This window comes from Rhinolophus sinicus, linkage group LG05, assembly GCF_036562045.2.
Source record: "Rhinolophus sinicus isolate RSC01 linkage group LG05, ASM3656204v1, whole genome shotgun sequence".
NCBI classification, from domain to species: Eukaryota; Metazoa; Chordata; class Mammalia; order Chiroptera; family Rhinolophidae; genus Rhinolophus; species Rhinolophus sinicus.
In genome coordinates, this window is record NC_133755.1 from 177,908,145 (window position 1) to 177,931,791 (window position 23,647).

At 43.7% G+C, this 23,647-nt stretch overlaps 2 protein-coding genes across 2 annotated transcripts in view; one reads left to right on the forward strand and one right to left on the reverse strand.

Annotated features, from left to right (window-relative positions):
* SLC22A3 (solute carrier family 22 member 3) overlaps positions 1-7,511 on the forward strand; it is an 85,576-nt gene extending 78,065 nt beyond the window's left edge. Inside the window, exons 8-11 of the mRNA XM_019749772.2 lie at positions 1,051-1,159; positions 2,201-2,313; positions 3,581-3,680; positions 6,020-7,511. Coding sequence (XP_019605331.2) covers positions 1,051-1,159; positions 2,201-2,313; positions 3,581-3,680; positions 6,020-6,080 — 383 coding nt within the window. The 3' untranslated portion in view covers positions 6,081-7,511. The remainder of the gene's footprint in view (positions 1-1,050; positions 1,160-2,200; positions 2,314-3,580; positions 3,681-6,019) is intronic.
* Positions 7,512-8,101: 590 nt separating this feature from the next.
* Positions 8,102-23,647, reverse strand: part of PLG (plasminogen) — a 35,372-nt gene continuing 19,826 nt past the window's right edge. Inside the window, exons 11-19 of the mRNA XM_019749760.2 lie at positions 22,194-22,372; positions 20,450-20,598; positions 19,465-19,558; positions 15,621-15,741; positions 14,893-14,967; positions 14,245-14,385; positions 12,040-12,146; positions 9,157-9,302; positions 8,102-8,521 (exon numbers count right to left, since the gene is read on the reverse strand). Coding sequence (XP_019605319.2) covers positions 8,360-8,521; positions 9,157-9,302; positions 12,040-12,146; positions 14,245-14,385; positions 14,893-14,967; positions 15,621-15,741; positions 19,465-19,558; positions 20,450-20,598; positions 22,194-22,372 — 1,174 coding nt within the window. The 3' untranslated portion in view covers positions 8,102-8,359. The remainder of the gene's footprint in view (positions 8,522-9,156; positions 9,303-12,039; positions 12,147-14,244; positions 14,386-14,892; positions 14,968-15,620; positions 15,742-19,464; positions 19,559-20,449; positions 20,599-22,193; positions 22,373-23,647) is intronic.

Here is a 23,647-nt window from a genome sequence, read left to right on the forward strand (position 1 = left end):
TCATGCCCACTTTTCCACCACATAATTGTATATTCCGGAAAAGTGCAATAACTCCAGAAGACAAAGGGTCATTTAGTACTGAGTGAGCATAAGTAAGTGTAAGTATAAAAGGCAAAGGTTTCCTTTTCAAGGATGGAAGTCAGACACATGCTGAACGCTTTTCGCTGTGGTCGGGAGGCCAGGTACACTCTTGTTGATGCGGTCACGTGTCCTCACCCCATCGTCTAGGAAAGCATAGCATAACCTCCACAACTCAAGAAATCTGCATCATTGACTTTTTAGAACAAAAATGGTTTACTCCTTCTTCCCTGAAAATACAAAAGAAAGAAAAGATTTAATATAGAACATTTGGCGTTTCCCACTAAAGAGTTTCCTCATACAACCAGAGCAGCCCTCGAACAGTTCATTTTTAAATCAATGAGCCAACCAGTATTCAAGAGTCAGGCTTCTCTGGATAATTTCATGAGGGAAGTAGCAAGATTGGGGACGAGGGAGATCATGAGTTGCATGCGCCTTGATGATAACGCATGGTATGGATGCCCCCTCCCCAAAATCCCAGTCCTTGAAGCACAGCTACTCTCCAGAAACCAAAGGCAGCTTCATGTCTGGACCATTCCTGGGCTGCTGAGAAAAGCAGTTCTGTGTGTTATCACTAAGGGGTCTGACTAGAAAGAACAAATGGGCCCCAGACAGTGGTGATGGTTTTCAAGGGCACACGCGAAGGCTGTCTTCCAGAAAAAATGCCAGTGTACTAGACAAGGAATGTTGTTTTCAGTGTAGTGGCCGCTCAACAAATGGTTCTTGACTGTATCTATAATCTGACCCTGCTCAGAAAGGCAGTTAACACCCCAAAACATCAGTGAGAATCCTGGTGGGGGTTGTTGCTGTTGAAATTTGGCTACAATATTAGAAGACATCAATCATTTATGCTTAAAATTTGCGAAGACGAAGGGCTGGGAGAACACTAAGCAAACGCTTTTCATTGTTTTGTAAAACTTCATTGGAAGCAGACCCCTAACTCTCGATTTCCACAACTTTCTGTGTTTGCAGGAATACCATGGTTGAGGACCACGGTTGCTACCCTGGGAAGACTGGGGATAACCATGGCCTTCGAAATTGTTTATTTGGTAAATTCAGAATTGTACCCAACAACATTACGGTAATTGCATCATATATGTCATGGTTTCTCCTAAGTAATTCTGCAGCCAAATGTTTTGAATTGACTTAAAGACCGTGAAATAGTTTCCTTAGCTTGGTGACATATTAGTCTGGGCTGAATGAAGCCAGTCAAAATAATATGCTTTGAGTTGTAGCTGCTTTCTGCATTGCTCGCCTCTGCATTTTGTGACAGAACTAGTTCTCATTCCAGTGTCGTCATACACAGCCGTGGCTTTGTGGAAAGGCCCTGGACTTGGCTCGTTAGTGCGCTCGCTTAGATGGGGGTTAAGTCCGTCTTCATCAGCAACACACAGGTTGATTGGGGATGATTGACGGGTGGGGGCCAAGGGAGCAGCAGGTGGGAAGCCCCGGCTCCTGGCTGGGGAAACTCCAGATGACAGCACAGGCACTGGTTTAGTGAGCACCAGAGGGGCAGGTCTGCAGGAAGACCCCGAGGGACTCTGTTTGGGCCGTGTGTAGTATGAAGAGCCCATAAGAAATCGTGAGAAACCCACAGGCTTGGCTAGAGCTGAGCTCAGGAGAGAAGTGTGGCTGATTGATAAAAATTTGGAAGCCATCTGGATGTCGACACGCCACAGCCTCTGTTCTGACCACGTTCCACATCTCATGGCTGGGAGCAGCCCGTTAGTGCCCGACGAAATGGAACAGTGCTCAGGCACTCGTGTGCGGTGGTCTCCTTTCCTGAGGGAATGTTCTCGGCACGGCTTTCTGTCCCGCTGGGGTACCAGGGTGACACGGAAGTGTCACTGGCTGGGTAGTGAGCTGCCGATGGCAGAATGATTCCCACCCATGCTGTGGACCTCCTTGCTAGCCTCGCTGGGACTCAGCGCTCATCCAGATGTGCAATGGTACAGAATGCAAATGGTTTGCTTAGCATGTGAGAGAGTAATAGCTATTTGCAAAGTTAAAAACCATAGCAACGGAAAGATACTGTTATAATTTCTTTGTTATTTATTTTGCTTATCTTGAATTTACTTAAATATTTTTCATTTAAAACAGTGTTGTTTTTTTTTATCTACAGAAACTTTGGCGTTTCACTCTGTTCAGGTTTATGTGATTTTGGGGGAATCATAGCCCCATTTCTGCTCTTCCGGCTAGCGGCCATTTGGCTGGAACTACCTCTTATCATCTTTGGTAAGAACTCACTTGACAAACTCTTCTTAAATGCATTCATCCACATCATTAGGTGTTATACTAATGATATGCACTTAATATTTTTTATATCAACTGTTTTAGTGTTGAGGAGCCAGTCTGGTTACAATGAAATGTGCACCCTAAATGATTTAAATTTACTGTATATCAAAGGGTTGTGAGGAACTGTTCAATTTAGCTTTCTTTGTTCAGGTTCTGAATTAAAATCAACTACTACAAAACTCTTTTATGACAGACAATTGAGATAATTAAAGGCCCATAATTTTCAAGGGACCAAACTGGACCTTTAGTCTGTTTAAAAGAAGCCTACAAAACAATTGAATTATTAAGTGTTCTGTGTCTATCAGTGTCACATCTTTATTTGCTTTGATGCTAAACATGCGATGCCGAAAGAACAGAGAACACAGATGCCTCGCACATCCAACATAACCTCTTTGCTGTCCTTCAAGTTCAGGCCCTCCTTCCTCCTTCCAATCTTCCTAGAACTCACGAAAGGAGGGACCTTAAGGTGATTCAGTCCAGTGCTTCTCAAGTGCTGTCCCAACCTGTCTGCCTGGACCTCACACCCTCTACGGTCCTCAGCAACAGAGGATACAGACGGGAGAATGCCTCATCTAACTTCCCTCCACCTCCACTTCCTTTTTTATTCATTGCTCAGTAATTTAAGTGACAATGAAAAGATTGAGCCCTTGAGGACATCCAGGCTGAGGAATGCAAAAATCCTAACAGTACTAGGGATATAAAGTCAGGTTCTAAATCAACAAAAGATCATTTCAAATTATTTCATGGGACCTGATAATCAAGGTCAGCATTGATTCTGGAGCCAGCTTGAGACAGGAAGGAGAGGGCCAGCGTTCAACCAAGATGGAGGGAGTGGTCTAGGAGCCCACTTATTCAAGATTGTGGCCTGGCCTTCAATGAGTGCTGGGTAAGCTGGCCCTTGCTACTATAGTGCAGAGAGAGCCAATCTTCCAAACAATCCTGAGTGCTTGGCACTTACTAGGCACTCAAAAAGTAATTGTCCAATTAGTGAATGAACAAATGTATACCAGGTGTACAGCGGCCATGGTACTGCACAGGGTTTGAGGAACGTGAGGAAATCGTGGTAGAGGAAAACTGGAGAGCTGGTTGGGGTCACCAGAGCGTTGTTAGTTAAGGTAAATGAGCACAGATGCTTCCAGAGTGAGCTAAAAGGGATGAGGGGCTGGCTGTGTATTCTTGGTGGCTGATGCCTCTCCCGATTCCGTAGGTATCCTGGCATCTGTCTGCGGTGGCCTCGTGATGCTTTTGCCTGAAACCAAAGGCATTGCCTTGCCAGAGACAGTGGATGATGTAGAAAAACTTGGCAGGTATCGTATGATATTCAGCACATCCTAAATAAAAGCAGTATTTCAAACCACTGGGGGTGGATGGTATGGAGAAAATTGAATACCCACGGGGAAAAATAATATTAAATCCCCATCTCACATCCTCAGCAAAAAATTCAAAGTAAGATGTAACAGGTTAACACAAAAAAAGCTATAAAAGAATATACATTATTTTTCACATACGGGTATGAAGCAATCTAAAGGAAAGGGATTGATGAATTGACAAGCTAGAAATAACTTAAATGTGCATCAATAGGCAACTGATTGTGAAAATGATAATATATTCATAATGTGGATTATTATACAGAGATTAAAAGAATTGTGTAATGACATGGGAAGACTTCCAAGATTGAATACAAAGCAAAAAGTCACTAAACAATGTGGTATATAGTATTTATTTAAAACTAAAACCAATAGAAATTCCCCTCTGTAGCTGGATGGAAAGATAGATGATAGATGGATAACAGATGACAGACAGATGGATGATAGAGATAGATAAACAGAAAGAAGTAGGGGAAAGAGAGAGAAAGAGATTGAATTTTGGAGAAGGGTGTCTAAATGGTGTGCAGGGAAAGTGAATATCCAACCAATATATAAATATGAAATATATTTTTGTTGTATCAACAAAAATTCTCATTGCAAAAATTCTAATTTGCTTTGTTTGAAATATTTCTTTTAAAAGGTAGAAAGAGAGAATATGAATATAAGAGTTTGGAGGAAAATAGCTAAAATAATAATATATACCCCCTGGGGCTAGAAATGGATTGGAAAGTGGTGCGTTGAAGGGAAGATATTACTGTTATACTCTACAGACTTCTGTATTGTCTGACTTAAAAAAAATTACAACACATGGTCTTGCATTATTTGTGTAATTTAAAAAAACTAAGTTAACAACTAATTTAAAAAATAAAAAGCATTTTTTTAAATAATGGCCTAGAAATTAAGGGTGTGGATCTCTAAATTTAAAAAAATGTATCAAAAATATTTATAAAAAGACTGTTACTGACCTCATGGCGGGTGTTTTCTTCCATTGTAGATTGGGAAGAGAGTAGAAACTAACATTTTTTTTAGGTACCTATGTGATTGATGGTTTCACGTATGTCATTTCATTTAATACTCAGAACAGGGCTGTCTAATACAAGTTCTTACCCTCACTTTTTCATGTACTAGGAAATCTATGTTTGGAAAGGTTTCCCAACTTCTACGTGCAGGACTAGGGTTGATATTGTCTGGTGCTCAGGTGTGACTCCGTTGCTTTGTGTAGTTTTATTATTTTATGCTGTATCCTACTTGATTATGAATTTTTCAAATAACGAGTATCTCCCTGATAGGATTGGAAATTTCTCTCTTCCTAGGTTCTTTGAGGTACCATCTCCCTCCTCAGAGGGAGGCAACCATTGCTAAGTGTCTCACGAGTATTTTACCAGACTTTAAAAATGTACGCCGTAATTTCATTGTATTTCACTGCCCTGTTTCTTGATGCTGTTTTGAAAAATAAGATTGATTAGTTATCCCGGAACTTTCCTAAGAAAGGCCTGTCGGTGTACTCAAAAGCAAACAGCAGTTCCTATCCTGGTGACAGATTTCTACCAGGACTGGCCAATCAGAGGACCTTTGTCTCATGATGTAACCCAGACACATTCTGTGCTTGTTTGGAAGTGAAGTGAGGAGTCCTGGCTTACTTCTCACCCAGAGCTTGACTTATATTTCACCCTAGAACAATCCAATCTGAAACTTGGGGTGAGCTGGGAGATTCTCCTTAAGCCCTGTCATTTTGTAAGCTAAAAGTAAGCCAAGAAAAGATATTTATAAATGGTATTAAAACTGTGTGAAGCCCTCTTGAGCGTTATTCCATGTTAAGGTCTTGCTTCATCCAGAAAGGAGAAACGTTTTGCTAATTGTATCATCACAGACATTTTCTTGGTTCATATCAGAGTCAGGGTGGGGGGTGCAATCCTGCCACCCCAATCACAGAATTGTTAGGAGATCAGGAGAAAGGAGAATATTCCAGAAGTTTAAATGAAGCATTTTTTTGTTTGTGTTATCAGCTCATTTCCAAACCATCTGTTACTCAATAGAAATTCATAGAGAAGTTATAAGCTGTAATGCTAATTAACCCCTGCTAAGGTCTGAAAACAGGTAAAAGATGAGCTCGGAGACAGTTATTTTTGTTACCTCTGAGTTGGGTTTTTATGAGAAGTTACACAGGACTGTATTTGATTGAAACCAACTCTGATATTGAGAAGTAACAAGAAGATTTTCTTCTAACTAGTTGAAGAATCTTTCATAAGGACTTCCTCTTTTCTCCCTTGCTTTGTTAGTCCACATTCCTATAAATGTCACCGGAAAAAGAAAAGCCCAGTTTCCAGCTCTCACCTGTGAGACCCCCTGCTGAAGATGAACGGGAGGACCTGCTCAGGCCCATCCCAAGGACCCGACGTGCCTTGCAGAGATGCGTGTGTGTCCACTTCAGCTGCGTTACGCTGGGCAGCTCCAGGTGTTTTCACTACTTTACGAAGACATTCAAACTATGCAGAGTATGCTTATATAATTTTGGGTAAGAGGTTTTTTTTCTGACATTGGAGCAGTGTCTCTGACCATCGGTTACACACAGACCAGAGAAGCCCCCGCCCAATTCTCATGACAGCTCCTTCAAGAATGCAGGGTAAGGAACTGAGGACCTGGGAAGTGTACAGAAATGGGGTCATGTGACCTGATGCAGGGACGCAGGCCCTGGGCTGAGTGTCCCGGACATTCCTGGGAGGAGACAGACTGGGGAGGCTGTTCCGAGCCGTGGCCTTCTCTTCTCCCCTGGAGCTCCGGGAGCCCTCCAGCATCTGGGGCTGCAGGCATGCTCAGGCCTCGTTCCGTAAACAAGAACCAGTCTGCTGCTGTACGATTTGGGGATTTGGCTCCACTATTTATAAAATCAAGTTTGGTCCTGAGATGACTCGGGATAGTTTGGGCTGTCCTTTAGTGGGCACCTAGAGCCACACACTAGTAGTCAGGTCTTCACTGAACAAAACTCATGGGTTATGATCTCATGGGTCTTCAGATTTTAATCGGAAAGGGATATTTATGTTTGTGAGTTGGATTCTGTAACGGTACCCATGGTTAAGAGTGAAAAACGTGGACAGTTCTCATTCAATCTTGACACTTTTCTTTTCACTTGTTTGGGGAAGTAGCTTACACCTTAATTTGAAAGAAAGGTCAATCATATCCACGCTTAACAGAATTAGCAGAAACTTTCTAAGTGACTTCATAGATTTTAATAAGGGAACCGATCTTTCTTATTTGTTACTGAGACTTTTGAAATGTGGCGCTTAAACACAAACTTGCTATCTTTTTCTGACGTTTTCTATGCTATATTTGGTATATTTTCAGATTCAGTATATATCCTATTTAGAATTTTTTAATGAGTTATTTCATATGGACGGGCAAAATGCACACCAAAGGGAAATTTTGCCTATGAGGAAAAAAATTTCTATGTGAACACGGGGCATGTGCCGTGTATGCTAATTGTAAAATAAAATTTTACAGGATGAGAATTTTTAAAGATTAAAATAACATGTAATCCTTAAAACACATCAGAATTGAATATGAGTGTTTTATTTTTCAATGAAATCAACATGGCTCTCTGAGGATGTAACACTGTACTCACCCTTCATTCACACACACTTGCTTTTGGCTTTCTTTGCATTTCTCTTTACCGGAGGACGACTGCTGTTCCTGATACTATCACCTTTGAATTGTATTTTGAGTTGATATTTTGGTTCTGATAACAATAAAAAAAAATTTAAATTGTCAAGAAAAGTTATTTACCCTTTCTCTTCTTTTTGAACAGGTGTCACTGTAAAACACTATTTCCATGTGACATTGCGTACCGGGGCAGCCAATTAGTGATGGGAATTAAGGGGCTCAGCTTCCGTATATGTTTGTTGTTCCTCTACAGGCTCTTGGCACCATTCCTAGACCAAGTGACGCAGAATAACATTCAGACTCTTCGCTGGTCTTGTATTCCATTCCACTGCCCCGTTTACTTCCCGAGATACAACTCTCTGCCTAGTGTCCCCTGTGCGGGGCTAAAGCCAAGTTGTCAGTAACAGATTTCACTCCCAAGAATAAAATTTGTTCTCATGACGCCCCAGACACGTTGCAGCTTTGAAAACATTCATCTCAGTGCCAGAAATAGAGACATTAAAGATACGTGTCAAGCTGTCTTTCGCTGACAAAGTAAATATATGGGGGACTTACGAGGACTTTGCTGTGATGTCTTGGTTTCTTAGTCCTAGATGCAGCTATTCCTTATGAGAAAAAGTGAAATCTCTTAAGTCTGTTCGAGTTACACTATTTAAAATTGGTAGGATGCACGAAGACCATGAAAACAATGAAAATCAAAATAATTAAATCAAAGTAAGTACAGAGTTTATTTTCAACAAATGTCACAGCTGTGTTGCCTTATTATTGTAGAACCCAGCTGTCCACAGACGGGAAAAATTTATCCACAGTAATACTAAATAATGTTGAGGTTTGGCAGTAGATGGCAGTTAAGTACAGAGTCTTAGTTTGATTACTGTCAATTACTTCTGAGCATATACTAAATTCCCTACCCATGTTCCAGCATCTGGATACACTGATGCTTCACTCCGTCTCCCAACCAATTAATTATTTCTCATTGTTCTTTCAATCCAAGGAACATACGTTGAAACACGAACATAGACACCAGGCTTATTGGGGCGTGCACAGCCAAGACCCCAAGAAGTGACTCCTTGTAAAATGTATTTGTCCTTCTCGAAGCAAACCAGAGGCCCTCCACTGTCACCCTATACAGAGAGAAGGAAAAAATGTGAGGATTAAACAGCCATCCCTTTATTATGGGGTAGTCATCCTTCTATTTCCCAGCTGGAAACTTTCTAAGTATTTGAACATTCCTTTGCAATCAGAAAGGAATTATTAACATGTTATGGGAACATCTGCTGTGTTTCAGTACTTAGCAGAGTATACTCAACAAAACTATACCATTTATTGTTTGCTGGGGGAAAAAACCCCTTGTGAATACTGTACTCATCCCTTCCTGCCTTGGGTTTCTCTTAGGCAGTGTAACTCCAAGAACAATTGTAAAGGAGGAGTAGCTGGCCTTTGTCCTATACCCTCTCCTTATGTCCTACTGGGAGGGACGCCAGAGTCCCATTCACCAGCACACTCCCCGGAAGGAAGGCGTGTGACCGTGGCAGTGATGGTACCTAACTACTGCCTTACAACCCATCCATTGGGAACTCAGTTCCTTAGATGGTCAGACTCAGCATCGGGAGCAGACCTAAAGGGTTTCTGGACAGCATTCATACTGGGGCCTTTAGTTGGTAAATCCTCCTTGAATTTGACACGTTAGGGCTCAAATGTCTCAGGGCCCAGACAAGCCAGCACAAGGCTGCCGGGGATCTCTTCATTCTCTTCTTACCTGGCAACTGTCAGTGCCTCCAGCCAAATGCCCAGCGCAAAGCTCAGTCGATTTGACTCTTCCATTCAGGTACTCATAGCGATTGCACACTTTATTTTCAATGACAGGCAGCTGGGCTTCCTTGAGGAGGCCAGCACCAAAGGTGCCTGTGTTTAAAAAGATTACAGAAATGGTTACTGGATGCAAAACATTCTCACCAGGAAAGTTCCAGAACAGCATAGAAGCAATGGCACAGCTCTTGTTTGTCCATGAGATGGGATAAAACAAAGAATTCCTAATACGACTTGAACTTTTTTTTTCTTTTTTACCTTGAGAGTATAAACATTATATAATATTTCGTGTTCCCTAGTCCTGGATTTAATAATCTGGCTTCTTTATCAGATTTGGGGGTTTATTTGTACTGTTATTTTTTGTTTCTTTTTTTTCAACTATAAAGAAATAATTTTTTATTTTGTAAAGAGAGATTGATAAATACAACTGCTACTATTTTTATATATTCTTTCAAGCTTTTTTATATGCTTCTTTTACGACTTATATCAGATTGCACAATTTTATACCCTGATTTGTTCACACAACATCCTATCATAAGGACTTTTTTTACAATGTTGCAATCTTCATAATTATTATTTTAATGGGAGTTGACTGCTTGAGGGTATGGCGTTTCCCTTTGGGGTGAGGAATGTAGTCTGGAAATAGTGGTGGTGATTGCACAACATTGTAAATGTACTAAATGCCACTGAATTGTACTCTTCAAAACAGTTAAAATAGCAAGTGTTATGTTATATGTATTTTACCACAACGTGAAAAAAGAAGAATAGCTGTCCTCTACTGGGATTGACTTTATGTGGTGCATGTGATTTCTGCCTTTCACTGGTCCTGTGACATAGGCACGTTCGTCATTCTTGTTGCACAGTTAAGGAAACTGAGGCTAAGAGAGGGGGTACAGTTTGCTCAAGGTCACCCAGCAAGTAAGTAGGGCTGAGATTTGGACCTGGGTTTGTGACGTTGTGGCCCAGATTCTCCACTGTCATGCTATTGGCTCCTGCAGTTGCTTCCAATTTTGAAATCTTTGTTCATGCAGTTTATTCATGTTCCTTAATATTCTCTTAAGTTACCAGAAATTATATAGACATATTTATGGCCCCCAAAATCACCAAATTATTTTCTAAAAGGGTATGAGAGTGTAAAATGTTACTAGAAAAAAAATGAATTCACCACACCCTCTGGGTATTTAATATTTTAAAAACATTTGCTATTATAATAGGTGGAAATTGTTCTAATTCATTTTCAACTTTACCTTTCTCTTATAATTAGGGAGAGTAAACATTCTCCTGCGTGCTTGTTTTGCTCATTTCTTCTTCTTTATTTTTACTATGGCAAATTGAAATAGAATACTTGCAAAATCACCAGAGTAAATGCTGTTTTTCCACATGGACACACCCAGGTATGTCTCACAAATCATCCAGTTTTGCAAGTCCTGCTTTCACCAGAGTTTCGTAAAATCTTTGCTTTGCTAGCATGGAACAGCCAAGAGATGAGGTACCATCCCTTCTCCAGAGACTTTGAATAACTTGGATGATTGCCTTGAGTTCCGAAAACTTACACTTGTTCTGGACCTGACAGGAGGACGTAAGAGGACTGCCATTTGGAAAGGAGAGATTTGTCCCATCCCTGGGTGGGCAGAGCCACAGCGGACAAAGGGCCTGATCACAGGAGCCCTGGGCGGGGGTGCATTACTTGAATTGAGTAGATGTGTGGAGGGAGCAGCCTTCTCAAAAATTCATTCATTCAAGTGTCCTGCTCTTGCATTTTTTTTTTCAGAGCAAGACAGACACGCTGATGCTAGTGACAAATTCACTGATAGTTGACGGGAAGTTGATGTGGTCTGTGTGGAGATGCTGCCATCCTGTGGCCATGGTGGAAATGGCATTTCTGAGGGCAGAAAGGCTGGGGGTGACCTTGGGACCAGAAGTCCTAATGGGGCTGTGGAGATGGGAAGCAGGATCCTTGAAAACACCCTGTGATTGCTGATAAGGGGCTGATCAGAATGAGCCTTTGGCCTCGACAAAGGGTTACCTTGCTTTGGAATATCGAAGTCGGCGAAAGTCGAGAATGAAGGGGAAGGCGGGAGAATTTCAATCTCTCACCAAGAGGCTGAGGACATTGACTGAGCTGATGTTATTGTTGACATACAAAAAATTGGTAAGCAGCCTGACTCATGTTTTGTGACTCCTGGTCCAATGAGTATACTGAGAATAATTTTCTCGGTAGACATTGATAGTGAAGCCAGGAGAGACTGGGGAGCCCACTGCAGGATGGTGGTTACAAAAGTGTGGACAGTGGGTGGACGGAGGAAACAGCGAATGGGCAGGGGGTCAGGCAGGTCTGAGTTCCATCAGGGCTCAACTACAGACAGGCGATGTGATGCTGATTGATGGTGATGATGGTAGTGATGGTGATGATGATGGTGATGATGGTGGGGAGTGATGATGGTGATGATGCTAGTGATGGCGACTATGATGGTGACAATGGTGAGGGTGATGATGATGATGGTGATAATGGTGGGGGGTGATGATGATGATGGTTGGGGGTGACGATGATGATGGTGGTAGTGATGGTTGTCGTCATATAATAGGCAGAGGAGCTGCTGAAATACCATCTCTAAAGTAGTGCGTACTTCATATGCATTACCTTAATGCTCACAATGACCTTATTAGGTGGTACAGGTGAGGACACGGAGGTGTAGATTAAATCACTTCCTAATGTCACATGGAAAACATAGGCAAGTCAGGAAGGGATGGACCTCATTCACTGATGAAAATTTTTTCATGTAGACTGTAGGTCCAAACTGATTCATTACGTGAGTCGTGGAATTTATCTCACCTTGGGTTTCTCCCCAGCCCGTGATGTAACACACCGTCCGGTCAGCAACCACATAATTTGGGGGTGGCAGACAAGCTGGGATGACCTTATTAGTGATGGAAGCAGGGCTGAAAGGAAAACATTAAAAGTGACATCTGCCTGTCCTGCTAGGAGACTTCTGCCATTCATCTGTTAGTCACCCCCAACAAGATGCCACCTGCCCCAAAGCCCCAGAACCCTCCGAGCTGGCATTTCCTTGACCCACTGGCACTGTTCCATGTAGAAAATAACGTTTCACCCTCGCATTTGCCTATAGTATCATATGAGTTAAACATATAGAATATTTTGTTTAAAAGGTGGCAGTTGTGGACAAGAAAGTAGAAGTGGGAGTAGGGATTACGAGGACTCACTTTTTTTGTGTGTGTGTGTGGTTAAATGCTTTTTTTTTATTTTTAAAATTTATTGGGGTGACAATTGTTAGTAAAATTACATAGATTTCAGGTGTACAATTCTGTATTACATCATCTATAAATCCCATTGTGTGTTCACCACCCAGAGTCAGTTCTCCTTCCATCACCATGTATTTGATCCCCCTTACCCTCATCTCCCACCCCCCACCCCCCACCCCCCTTACCCTCTGGTAACCACTAAACTATTGTCTGTGGAGGACTCACTTTTTATGTTTATTGTGCTCACTGTTGCGACTTTACAGCATGTGCATGCTTTCCTGTCATTTAAAGGGGCTTCAATTAGTAGATGGAACGTCTAGCTAGAAAATTCTATCATGAGGCTTTAATAACAGCCGATGCATCATGTGATCATGAGCAAGTCACTCCATCTTTTGAGGCCTTGGTTTCCTCATCTGTCAATGTTACAACACCCTGGTGGTAGGAATCCAATAAAATGCTAGACATACCAAATCACAGACGCCTGGAAACCAGCACCTCGCATAAGCAAAATGATACTGTTTTCCAAGGAACCTTCTCGTGCTGTAGAGTTCTAAGGCACCTTCAACATCAGAACTTTCATGTGTAAACTTGATTCCATTTTAGCAAGTTCCAGAGGAAAACAGATTGGAGATGAGAAATGCCCTGATCTGATTAAGAATCATCATTGCCACCAACTTTGAAGCAGACACACCTTCTCGGAGTCACCGGAATAGACCCAGCCTCTCACATAGAGTGACCGTCACTCTATAGGTTTCCCTCATAAAGCACTAATGCCTTAGACTCTGGAGATGTGGAGGCATCGGGTGGGTTCTCTAAAGCTCAAATGTATCAGTCTAGCAGAGAACACTTGTAGAAGCCCAAATTAACTAAATTATTTGTTCGAGCTACCAGATTCCCCCTGATGGCCCTCAGGGGACCACGGGAAAGGAGGGGAATCAGCTACTTTTTAAGGCAAAGCCAAGAAGGCCTTTTCTTTCCTTTCTAGAGGACTTCCAAACATCCCAGGAAGTCAGTCCTCAGTTTACTGACCCAGAAAACTTGTGAAGTGTTTCTGACCAAACCCAGCAGAGGAGAAGTCAGAGGTCTGACCGCTGGCCTTATGCCAGCCTGGCCCATCCTCCTCACCGCCAGCATCATCCTGCTCCATCAGACACAGCTGCTGTGCTCCACATGCCATGTTGACAGTCCCAAACATGCCTATTCTCCAAATAGCTGTCTATTTGTTTTGCTGTCTCCAATTGGGACCCATTTCCAAATGTTGCTAACTTTAAGTGATATAAGCAAATTTATCATTTTGCCAAGCTTAATATAAAAACACCACTTCAACAGGAAAAATAAAACCAAAGGTAAGAAGAAGAAGAGTTTGCATTTGTGAATTGTGTGTGAGAGCATATGTGTGTTTCCACTGTGGGTTTTTAAGTGCTTTGAAATGCGTCATCTCATTTGATTCCCCCAAACGTATTACCATGTGGAAAGGAGAACTGTCAACCTGGAAGAACTGAATAACCCTCTGATTGTGAATGTATATTAGCTGACTGGTGAACATTAAGTGCGAGCATTTGAGGAGTAACCGTGTACATCGTGTTTCTACTCACTCTTTTTCCACATGAGGAAACTGAGTCCTGGCACCTTTTTCAAGACCGAAGCCCTGGGTATTTCATAGCCTGGACAGTGACCCCCCTGCCCCCCACCAGCACAGCCCTGTTACGGGTTGTAAACCCCAGGCAGAAACAACTGTGTTCCCTTATCTTAGGGTACAAACTGTGGGAGTGGGTACCTGCTCAGCTTCAGCAGGGCAATATCCGCCCGGGTGGGCTCCAAGAACAGCTTTGACACTTCTATCTCCTGAACATCTGCTTCCAGGCGTGTCTCTCGATGTGCACCCAGGATAACCTTGTATGATGAAGGCCTTGAGGACCTAGAAGAGACGGGGACATTAGCACCAAAATACTGGCCAGCCTCTTCATCAGGGGCCCTTCTGAGCCGTAAATATCATCAAGTCCTCCCCAGACACTTGGCTACCCACAGTCCGTTTCCTGAGCGGCAAGAAGGGAAGTTCATGATTTACCTGAACCTGGCCATTAAGGAATGTTCTCAGGGTGCCTTTGATCAATGGAACCAACACTGAAGTCAACACAAAGACAGGCACCCATGTCCGGGGAGCCTCAGGGGGATCAATGCCTATCACAGAACGAGTCTGCCCTGCCAATTAGCCAGGCTCATAAACCCACCTGAGCTAGGTCTTTCTTCTTCACTTCTCTCTAGAAACATTCTTATTCAATGGCCCTGGCAATTCTGCCTCAGGCTTCTTCACATCCACTCCCTGGTCCCTAGTGTCACTGCCATAGAAGAAAAGGAAGGAGGGAACAGGAAAGGATGGAAGTCTTTCAAACAAGTCCTCTTGTCAGTTGTCTCCTAAACATACCTCTCCAAGCAGTGGGCAGCAGTCAACACCCACTCCGGGGAAATTAAAGTGCCTCCACAAAAGTGCTTCCCAAATCTAGGAGGAAAACATGCCATGATTTTAGTTCCAATCTGATTGTTTTTTGTACAGAAAGCCAGAAAGAAGTGTTCACTCGATTCTGATAATGTTGATAGTCTCAAAGGAAAGGCTACCAGCCTATTACCAGGATGATAAGAACTGTGAGTTGTGCTTCAGTCGTGGATTTTCCAGAAGGTCCCATCCATCACTCTCTTTGAGGTGGCTGTGAGAGGCCCAGGCACAGCCTGTCCACCGGACAGCTAAGCCATGTGGCTCCAACAACAGGAAGCCTCCATCCATGGCTGTGACCAGTTAGCCCTGGACTTTAACAGAAGTAACCAGGCAAAAGACATTCTCTTGAGGTCTCTTCCATTTCTTTTTGACGTGATCTCTGCAAGACCTCATATGAGTCATTTGTCAGGAAGCTACATGTGATCCTGAATAGCTAAGATTCATGGGAGTCCACTGATTTTACCTAGAAAATTCTCTTTTTGGGGGGATGGCTCCTAAATCATTTACTTTACAGGACTGTTTAGGCGTGTGGTAGCTCATAAAAATGGTGCAAGCCATTCTGAAGTAAATCGTCATTAATGGAAGGCAAATAGTAAGTTTGCAATAGTGGGCGTATTCATGCAGAGGATGGAATACATTGCTTCTGGAAATGTTGTTACCTTGTCCTAAGGCTGATTTGCCAGGGCCAGGAATGTGGGTTGGCCACACACCCACCTACGACCCTTCCCGGACATTTCTTCGGCTCCACCTTGGGCTTTCCACAATCAAATGAAGAGGGCGCTGTGGCACAAAGTGGGAAAAAGAACCGCATTTGAAGAAGTGAATGGTAGCAATTCTATCATACAACTCAAGACAAATTAATATCTCATGGCCAGAGCACTGAATTGTTGACCTCTTCAAAGCCCACACTAATAGTAAGATCATAAGCATCTTTTGGAATACTTTTTTCTAAGTTTCAAAAGAAGTAGTAGACAATGTAGAATCCTTTCCTTTCAAGAAAATGTAAGTACTTTCTTACTATTTGGTGGAGGGGAGTGGTTAGGCATTAGAATGAGAGCTTTTTTGAGAGGCCCTTGACTGACACAAGTTGTTATTCTGACCTGATGTAATATAACTAGAACAGTATATATTATTATACCCACCACCACTATCACCACCACCATCATCATCATCACCACTGAACTATGTAAAGTTTACTAAAAACCATAGTTGTCATTCCTGTTGAAAGAAACTAAGGGTATTCTTTACTGGGAGTCTCTGTGTGCGCACGTACATACATAGGGATGTGTATGTGGTTCTATGTAGCAAGGATAACTGTCCTAAAATGAAATATTGCCTTCTCTCGGTCAACTTCAGGACTGCTCTTCCAGGAGCCTCCAAAGACTCACCAATGCCCTGGGTACAACTTACATTCACCTGCCTGTACCTCTCTCTTTACCTCCTACCTACTTCCCCTCTTCACCGAGTCTGCAGGGGTCCTGGAGAATAGGGCTAGTATCCATCTTTGGTAGCACCCACTAATGCCTAGAATAGTTCAGGGGCTCCAAAGGGGTGTTCACAAAAATGCCTCTCTGTTGCCTGGATCCCTTTAAGATCTTCAGAAATATGACTGTAAGTCATTGTTAATAACAATACCACAAGGGGAATTTCTTTCAGTCTTAATCAGCCAGAGATTCTACCCTCTACTGAATCTGGAACCTGAACTTTCCAAATAACTTTCCATTTATCGTGGCCTCTTCTGAGAATCTATACATAGAAGTCCTTTTTAAAAAACAATACAAAAGCAAAACAAAAAATAAATAGGAAGTCATGTAGTGTAACGAAATCCTACTCTCGAATACTGAGCTTAAAGTCTGTGATAGTGCCTTACGTAGAGTAGACTTACATAAATATAATAAAAAAAGAATAACTACGGAGATTATGGTACCCCGGGTCTGTCATTCAGAACAAAATAGAAAGTTTCTCTTTATTTTTACTTATTATTTGTACCAAAAGTTTCTCTTTAGTTTTATTTATTATTTGTACCAAATGTACCATATTATTTTTACTTATTATTTATAAAAAAATGAGTTATTAAAATCATTCAAAAAAGAAATTTATGAATATTTAAATGAATGTAAATAAATACAAATTATGCTTAAGGTGGGCATCCTTAAATTTTTGAAGTTAGTATTAAAGAGAAAGCATAGGATCTTTTGGTGAAATTGAAAAACAGAGTATTGGGCTGACTAGACCATAATTCTGATTTCAGATTGTTTTGTCGATGCTGTGACTTACGTGCAACTGGCATAGTGCTATTTGTTTAATAATACCATAGATTTACACAAATTTTTCTGATGTATTGCTTTGAAAAAGTTTACATGTACCCCGAAACGTTAATCAATGGTACATTTTCACCTTAAAAATGAGTTTTCCTTGTGAATTAGTAAGAATGGAAAGTTTGGGAATTTCAAAGAAAATGACTGTTAGGAAATTCCCCCCTTAAATAAAGAAAATCTAAAATCTCTCAGAGAATGAGCAATAAAATCTTTAAGTACAAAGAGAAAAAATGTAAACAAACTATACCTCAAAGAGATTTCTCATTCTGAAAAATCCAAATAAAATCAGCAAAAGGCCACACAAGCATACACAAAACATCCCGTAAGGTGGGACAGCCACCCTTTAAAGCGCTGACCTGACGTACTGGAGGAACTGTGATTCACGACTTCATTCATTCATTTATTCATTCAGCAACTATGTATCAAATGTATATATAGTGCCTACTACCTGCCATGCCCTGCTCTAAGCACTAGAAAAAAGGAAATAGCTCAAATCCTTTACATTGTTTTCGACCCTTACATTCTAATGGGTCAGTATGTAAGAAGAGGTTAAATTGGAAGGTTTGCTTGAGGCCCCAAAGTGGCCCAGGCAAGGGATGACACAAACCTCCATAGCTTGATTTCAAAGGTAATAGTCTTTGCTACATTTCTGGTATCCTCACCCAATTTAGGGATGTGAAAGACACGAATTCTTAGAAATTAGAGAAAGAAGAAAGAAGAAAGAATGGGAGGAAGATATTTCAGGTAGGCTGTGAGCTCCCCCCTCACCACAATGTGGGCATGTGAGGTTAACCCTAAACGGAAGGGTTCCAAGCAGACCACCTGGTCTGATCTTGAGAGGGATTCGCAGGCCTGACTCATGGTTGAGAAGGCTGGAGCATCTGGTGGTGGCCAAGGGCTACACCTGGGAAGTTTCTGTTCTTCCCTCCTGTGGGAGCCAGAGGGGCACGAATCCCAGACTCAGCTGCTGAGGCCGTGGCAGGAATGGCAGGCTCCTATGACAAAGGCAGTCCTGCCAAGGAGGCAGCTTGTCCAGCATGGAGAACCGGGGCAGTGAGAGGCAGTGTGGTGAATCAGAGGGAAGTTGCTGAGGACCGGGAGTGAGCAGCTGAAGGGGAGGCACCAACCCCATCCAGGGACTTTCAAGGGGAGGGGCCACCACAAGAGCTTCTGCAAACCAGAGAAAACACCCACTCGAGAAAGAGTCAGCTGTAAACTCACCCTAAATCCGGAGAGCACAGTAACAGCGGCCAGGTAGAATCGCTCCTCTCAGCCTAGCTCTCCTTCCTTCCCCTGCTCCACCTAAGAGTGTCCCCAAAGCAAAGCCCAACAGTGGGGCTCCCATGCTCTAACCCCTACCCCAAACTGCCTCCCCAAACCACCTCCTGATGCTGGTCTTGGTTGGCTTTGTTGCCAGAGCTTCTCCCCTCCAGCTCTAGTCCCTCCACACGGCAGATACAAGCAATGCAGGCTGTACAAAGGCGAGATCCAGGCTGGCTTCTGTAACCAGGATGGATTCTGTTTGCAAAGACGGGTCCAAATCAAAGTGGCTTCCCCATGACCTACCCATGGATTTGTCCTCCCCAACTTTTCAGAACTAATGGCAGCCCCCTCTCCCTGATGCAAGACTCTGCTCCTTAGAAAAGTCTCAGAGAAATGATGAAGGAACCCAGACAAGCTTCCTCTAAGGATTGTGGGTATGTACAGCCAATGAATAGTCATCGTAGGATAAAGGTGCTGAGTAAAGATCTGCACTGCTTTTATTCTTAGGATGACAATTTATAGGCTTACAGTGTGTATTACGTGCTTATCTGTTTCCTGCTGTTTGTTTTTTCTTTCTCACCTCTCAGCTGCTGAAAGGGAAAGTTTCCTATCTGGGTGACTTTTAAATTTGTTTTTCCTACATCCCAAGCTTGACATTGGAGAATTCTGTGGAACGACGGCAGGGCTGATTAGATCGCTGTAAGCTTGCTCTTTTGGAGAATTTTGTTTTTACTTTGTTTAAGGTGTTGGGGAGGGGGGCTCCCTAACAACTGGGGCCACCAGGAGGACAGATTCAAGAAGCCCATTAAGAAGAGAGGGCTGAAGGGCTTGGCTTGAAAGCCCTTCTCTTTTAGATCTGTCCTAGGAGGTCATTGGGCATTTATTTAAGAAATCGGTTTTTTTCAAAAAGAAAATGACTTACCACACTGAGGGACATCACAGTAGTCAAACAGTTTCTTTGGATTCATTGTGTAGCACCAGGGACCATTGACGTCGTTATCAGGATTACGACAGTACTGAAAAAAAAGGCAGGTGTACGTGGACCAGCCCGCACAGGGGCCGAAGCAGGCGGGGAGGGTCCCGAGGCACAGACATTTCTTGGCTGTCCTCAGAAGATGAAAGGTAAGTGCTCCTTTTGGGGGGATGCGGTAAACTTGAGGATGCTTATAAAGCTGCTGACCCAGAGCGTTCCATCAGTCATGTCTCCCTGTTCAAAAGGAGCTCCAACCATGAGGCTGCAGCCCTGGAGTGAGGGCAGAGACTCTCAGGGGTCTTGAGGTAGAGATTATGTAAGAGGGCTTCCTGTGTCAGTGGAGACCTTAGAGAACCCTAGGAGGTGTTGATTCATCTTGTGCTTGGTTTATCTCAGCAACCTTCTACCCGAAGAAGCCTGTTTACTGTGGGTTCAGAAATGCTTATTCACACAGACTGCAGGCCCTCCATGGGTGAAGTCACAGAAAGGCTGTTTTCCTTGTCCTTCCCTGTATGTACCCCCCAAAGGAAACCATCCCAGAGAGTGTGAGAGAGTGGGTGAAATCGTACTGTGTGGATCCCTCACAGCCCATCCAAGATTTTTTTCTAGAAAAATCTGACTAAAATGTCATGAAGGCCATCTTTGAGCACCAGAACCTAGGGGACAAACACCCAAAACTAGAAATGGCACCCAATAATAACAGCAGGCAAGGAATGTTACAAACAGGGAATTAGAGGTGTGAGTGCTTGCCCGTACGAATTGTACCACTAAGCCAATTACACTGTAGGCTTAGTCCCCGGAAATCTCTCAGTGTTCCCTTCCCCACCCCACACCAAAGACCAGTCCAGGCTGACTTTCTGTAACATAGGACTGATTCTGTGCACAAAGATTGGTCAGCAAAAGGCCAAACGGGGTCCGTGTCAGAGTGGCTCACATTTTTTTCCAGGCCTGCCCGTGGATTCGTTGTTGGGGTGAAAATGCTGTGTCTGTGGGGCTCCTGGGCAGCCCATCCCTGGCATGGAGTGCCAGCCACAGTGGTTGCCTTCTTGCCCCGATATGCTTTTCCATTCCCAACCATGCAATCTGTGGGGGAGAAGGCAGGTGGTTACGTGCTCCTACACAGAGCAGGCGCTGCGGGGTAAGGTTTCTGTAATGACAGGCTCTGTGGCCACGCCCCTCAGGGCCCCGGAATGCTGAGGATCACAGTGAGCTCTGAGTCCTTCACAAGTGACAAGAAACGCCATTGGCTTGGAGAGGATCACGGGTTTCGCAGGATGTTAGAATGGGCAGCTTGGCCGGGACCCTGAGATCACTGAGTTTCTACAGGCTGTGTGGTAAGACAGAGCTCCCGGGGGAGTTGCATGAAGCAGACGCTGCGGTGACCTGTCAGATGACTGGAACACCTCGCTGTCTGTCACCAAGGGAGGAAAAGAGGGGTGCGGATGGAAAAGCATTTTATGGAAACTCGTATTTGGCTAGAACTGTGCTTTGAGTCCGCACCTTCTGGGGTGAAAGGGGTATCAATGAGATGACTTGGGGCCCCTTCCCCAATCTTGTCCTTCGTTTCAAGTCTAGGGAATGGGGGCTCCCACAGGACCTCCCAGAGAATCTGATGTGTGTCGCATATGGGGGAGGGGAGAAAGGGACGACCCAATACACCAGTGTTCTGAAGGGCCAGCTAGCTTCTCTGCCAAGGCCGGGGGCTGTGCTGGGCAGCCTGCACCCCGAGGAGTAGGGGTGTGCGAGTTGCCAGGACTAGAGTGTGTGAGTCACACACACACCAAATGTGGGGCAAGCACACGGGAAAACCACATGAGGTGGTCTCAAGTCTTATCCAGGGTGGATGCCCAGGTGGGGCCCAGAGCCCCACGTCCCACCAAGATGGAGGAAGTAGAGTTGGCTCACCCTGGTCCAGAGAACAGCAGGTGAGGTCCCAGGGTTGTGGAGGATACTGGGGGAAGGAGAAGTCTCTCAATTTCAAACCAAGTTCTCATTCTACTCATGACTGGAGGAATTGGATAATCCGAAAGTGGTCAGACAAGACATGCGACCCCCTGGGCTTTGGGAGGGGCTGTGCCCCTCCCCTGGTGCAGAGCACTTGTCCGCTGCCTGACAACCACAGGACCAGGTGCTTCGCAGCTAGAGCCACCACCCAAGGGTCAGGGAGAGAGGGAGGAGTGTGGATTGCTGCTTGGCTGCCAGCTCAGATGACAGCCTCATTCTTGCAGGCAGACCTGACAGCCCTCACAGCCACAGAGCCACTTTTCCTAGTGTGCGCTGCAGAGCGTCATTTGACTAGCACTCCTAATTTAGTATATTCAAAGCCAAATTGATCCTTTCTATTCCTCCATGGAGGAGGCAGGGACTGGCTTTTCTAGAATGTTTCATTCTAGCTAATGCCACAATTATCAACCTCTCAATCCACCCAGGCTCAACATTTTCTCCATCTCTCACAATCAATTAGAGTTCAAGTCCCAAAGAAACTGCCCACCCTCATTACACCACCAAGAGCAGCTCTTCCCCCACCCCACCCCATGACATGCCGAGGCTTCCTCCACACGGCAGCCCCTCCGCCAGCACCCCAGTTCCCTGGAGCAGTGAAGCCTCTGCATTGCAGGCTTTCCCATCTCTTCATCCCAATGCCCAAACGTATAGATGTCTGGCCACCGACATCTTACCTGGTTTCGCAGGCTCTGTACTTGGAATTTGGGTTTCAGATGGAGGCTTTATGACACTCTCTTCTGTCTGTGAGCATTTTTTCAGGTTGCAGAACTCCCACCTGACCCCCGGGTCAGTGGTGTAGCACCAAGGACCTTTGTCACCATCCGGATTCCTACAGTAGTTCATCGTCAAGCCACTGTGAATTCCACAACAACACAGGGTGTGAGAGGTAGGAGAACCTCAGGGGTGTCCCGGCACCTTCTGAATCCTGTTTGACCAGGTCTGAAACAGTGACTTCGGAATATTTCCATTAAAGATACCACAGGTGCTAATTATTATTATTATGCCACAAACACCGATGGTCTGCAACTTCTGAACAACTGGGCAAGTTCGAAAAATAGATTATAATTTCTATTTTAAAAATCAAAACTAACATATGCTCCATATAAAAACGGAGATAATATGTAACGTGTAAAAGAAAGTATTAGAATGTCTCCTTTGTCTGGAAATGTTAAATCCATTCCCCAGGGATAACCAATATGGATTTTGAAGCATATATTTTCTATGCACATACAATTATTTCTATATCTCTATTTCACTCTATATGAATACCTAGGGCTGGGTAGGTTGAACCCAAAATGTATTTCCCTAAGGAAGAAATGACACACAAGATGGAGACACTCCCAGACCATCCCTCTTAGTCTATTTACTCATAATGTAGTTAAAATATTGTACATTTACAGTGTAAAACTCCATGAAAATAATGTAACTTAATACTATAAAATATTATGATATTTACACAGTATCAAATCATATGTACATATCACATCAGGTAAATCAAGTGGGTTCAGCGTTAGAAAGACTTATGGAAGCCTGCCTGGAAAGTGAGCTCCCAGGCAGGAAGTCTTTGCTACAGGATGCCTCCTGGGGAAATGGGGAGGAACTGTGCACTGTTCTAATCGCCCCTACCACCTGGTCTCACCTCCCTCGCTGCACTCGGGCCGAGGAAACAGGAATGAGACTAAATACCAGTGAGATGGAAGGGATGGAGGGACATGTCTGGGTAGACTAGAGGACCTGAGGGAGATGAGAGCTTATGGGAGACTCAGAAAAAATTGGGTAAGAGACATAGCAGGGGAGCAGCCTAGTGACACAGCCCCAGCCCTGCAGAATTCTCAGCCTTGGAATCCCCTTATAATTTTGTGGCAGTCTGAGAAAATTTGAAATGTATTATGTATATGTGAATCCACAGTATGTAGAGACTATAGACTCATCTCAGGCCTGGGTTCACAATTTGAGGAAGCCAGTCAGCGGGTCTCCGAGCAACTGGATATGTTAAAAGGCTTATCCATTTACAGCAAAAAGGCTGGTCTTTTGTCCACCTTCCTGCCCATTTTGCCTGTCGGCATCTGTATACTTCCTGACTCTCATCTGCCTTTCCTGCTTTTCCTCTACATGTCCTGGCAACTCA